The following is a 3261-nucleotide window of genomic DNA, read 5'->3' on the forward strand; positions in this document are numbered from 1 at the left end:
TCCAGATTTAGCCCTCAGCCTCTCCCAGTCTCTCACACCCAGTCGTCCGCGGCGACAGGAACGACCGGGCCGGTCTGCAGAAACTCCCCTCTCTCTCTCTTCCTTCTTCACCTCCAGTTCTTTCTTTCCTTCTCTCTTTCCTTCTCTCCTGCCCCCAGCCTGCGCTCTTCCTTCCCTTCTTCTCTGGATGTGGTAACAGAACCTTCTAGATGTCCATGTTGCACAGCGGGTCTGGTGTGTTGTAGTCTTGGTTTTGATGCCCGGAGCCTCGCCTGGTGGTCCGGTCCAGGACAGGCCGGCCTCCAGCTCCTCCTCCCCAGCCATGGAGCCTCTGGCAGAGGTAAGACACCCGGCCGACTCCCCCGGTCTGTCCGCCCCTGCTGGAGGTCTGGAGGTTTGTTTGTGTTGGTGAAGAAGTGGTAACCAAGCAGTGAGTGTGTGTGTGTGTGTTGGTGTGTGTTTGAGCGTGGCTTTGTAACTGATAAGCTGCAAAGAAAGTAAATCGCCCCCTTGGTCCAAAGCCTATTTCTAAGCAAGAGGCACTTGAGCTGCCTAATTAATTACTTAGCAAACATTTCTGTCTTTACATAACACATGGGTGGTATCAATATGAACTCCTTATTTTAGAGCATTAAGGAGTTATAGTAGTTTCTGGTTTTCTCCATTAATATGCAAATTCAAAAAAATATAATAAAATTCTTACAATGCAATACAATACAAATTTGACAGTAAATGTAGTCCCAGCAAGTGTGGATTGAATTACTGTCAGCTTCAATAATATGTCACAACTTTGATTATTGACATACAACTCAATCCTCTCTTGGCCCTCTGCTTGGATGGGCGGGAATGTGGTGGAGCAGTGCCTAAAGTGTGTGTGTGTGTGTGTGTGTGTGTGTGTGTGTGTGTGTGTGTGTGTGTGTGTGTGTGTGTGCACAAGCTGAGTCTATCTTGGTATCTGATAAGCTGGTGAGCTATGAGAGGTGTGAACAGTAGAAATAACTTCAGTGAGTCTTGGCATCAATCTTAAATGACAAATCCCATCATTTGGTGTTTTTTCTTATTAATATAGGGGTTATACAAGATTATGTATAGGTTGGATGGGCTATGTAAGCTTTATTGGAGTTATAGTCATATTCCCTTACACCCATATAATAGGGTTATATGACGGTGGGAGAATTCTGTACTCTTTTTACCTGACAAAGATCCACATCAGATGCGCTCTTAGTAAAAGCTACAAAGCCTCTATTCCCCTGTAACTCTGTAGCCAGACCAGCTCCTCACCTTGATGCACGTACCTCACTATCACTCAAACAACCCCTGCCATGAGGTAAACACTAAACAACATTCAGGTTAATTAAAAAGTTGTGGTCACAGGGAACGTAACCTTATCTCACCTCAGTCACTCCGGGTCTATCGTGTTTGGTTTTAAGCTTCGACACGCTGTGGTCAAGTTTGACTGAAGCAGTGTAAAGTGACTCAACTTGGTCCATTACCGTCCGAAACTTAAAACCACGGTGGAGACATTATACACCAGGGACCTTCAGCTTCGTCTTCTAATCCAACTGACAACACAATCAACATACTTCACAATCAGAGGCCCTTTAATCACCAAGCACACTAAATGTCAGGAAGGTGACATGGTGACGGTGCAGAAACTTGATCCTGACGAAAGCCCCCCCCCCACGCGGCGCATTCGCACAGGATAAGCAAAGTCTGTATTTTACTCAAATTTACTGACATTATCCCCCGAATATGATGTCAAAATGTTCCTTACCGCATGCTGCCATGAATGTCATCCATCTCGTCATCTTTCGAGATTTCGCTCTTCTGATGGATTTGAGCTTGCCCTTTCTGCGAATGGGTCTCTATGCTGTGTAGTGAGATGAGCCTCCTGAATTTGCACCCAAAATGCTGTCAAAACTTTCATTTATAATTGCCAACGCAGCCTCCATAATTCTCGACCGGAAAAGAGGCAGAAAAAAGGTGCGGAGAAAACAAAAAATACGACCCCAAATCACCGAGATGCCGATTATAGTCATGTTCCCTTAGGTATCCTATGGCAAGGATGGCATGGTGGCTCAGTGGTTAGCACTGTTGCCTCACAGCAAGAAGATCCTGGGTTCATGACTGTAAGACTAATATTATCACATGACCTCTGTGTTTGGCGAAATATGGTAGGTAATTTTTACTTTACAAATTACGGACATGGCAGATTCACACGGGATTAAGATCACAGACGACCCCTGCAATTATTACAAATTACTAGAGGTCCCCAGGTAATACTAGTCCCGTGCGAATAGGGCTGAAGACACTGGTGGCCAAACATCGGTCTTTTAATACATAGAATTATTTGAAATGAGGCCATGAATGCCCAGCACATCGGCTGCAGCAATGCAGCCGATGTGCCAAACCAGCGGTCAATCACACAATCCTTCTTACCTTCACTGGTCAATAAAACCTGAGATACCTGAACTCCTCCACTTGGAGTAGCTGCTCCTCCCTCACCTGTATGGAACAAACCACCTTTTTTTCAGGAGAGAACCATGGTCTCGGACTTGGAGGTGCTGATCCTCGTCCTGACTACCCGACACTGCGAACCGCTCCGGTGCACATCAAGGATCACAGTTCGATGAACTGTGATCACATCTGGAAACAGCAGAGATCCTCCCTAATGTTGTTGAACCGGACTCTCTCCAGACCTCAGCTGTGCCTTGATATCCTGTCTGTGAATATCTCAAACAGGAGAGGGGACAGGCGGCATCCTTGTCAGAGTCTGATGCCCACTTTGAACAAGCTTGGCTTAAAGCCAAGAATGTGAACACAGCTCTCCCTCCAAGAGTACAAGGACCAAATGGCTCACAGCAGCAGCCCCGGCACCCCGTACTCCCACAGCACTTTTTTTTGTATTTGTGTACTTTATTATTTGAAATTTGTCCTCTGCATTTGATCCGCAGTACAGCGACTGGGGACCAACTCCAGTTCTTTCACCAGGGCCTTGGTCAGGGGCACTGACAAGAGTATTAACCCTAACTTTGATGGTGGGAGGAAACCGGAGCACCCGGCGGAAACCCACACAAACACGGGGAGAACATGCAAACTCCACACAGAAAGGATGGGATGGACCGGGGTTTGAACCCAGGATCTTCTTGCTGTGAGGCAACAGTGCTAACCACTGAGCCACCATGCCATCCTTGCCATAGGATACCTAAGGGAACATGACTGTAAGCCTTTTCCATATCCACAAAACACATGTAGACAGGA

The 3261-nt window shown here is 46.6% G+C and overlaps 1 protein-coding gene across 1 annotated transcript in view; it reads left to right on the top strand.

Annotated features, from left to right (window-relative positions):
• Nucleotides 1-304: 304 nt before the first annotated feature.
• LOC139638052 (5'-AMP-activated protein kinase subunit gamma-1-like) overlaps nt 305-3261 on the top strand; it is a 20350-nt gene continuing 17393 nt past the window's right edge. The window contains exon 1 of the mRNA XM_071512074.1: nt 305-340. Within this exon, the coding sequence (XP_071368175.1) occupies nt 323-340 (18 nt within the window). The 5' untranslated portion in view covers nt 305-322. The remainder of the gene's footprint in view (nt 341-3261) is intronic.

The sequence above is a fragment of the Centroberyx affinis genome, unplaced genomic scaffold (genome assembly GCF_046629955.1).
Source record: "Centroberyx affinis isolate AG114_WGS23_722 - 3 ecotype Tasmania unplaced genomic scaffold, CSIRO-AGI_Caff_v1 ptg006065l_1, whole genome shotgun sequence".
Lineage (NCBI taxonomy): Eukaryota > Metazoa > Chordata > Actinopteri > Beryciformes > Berycidae > Centroberyx > Centroberyx affinis.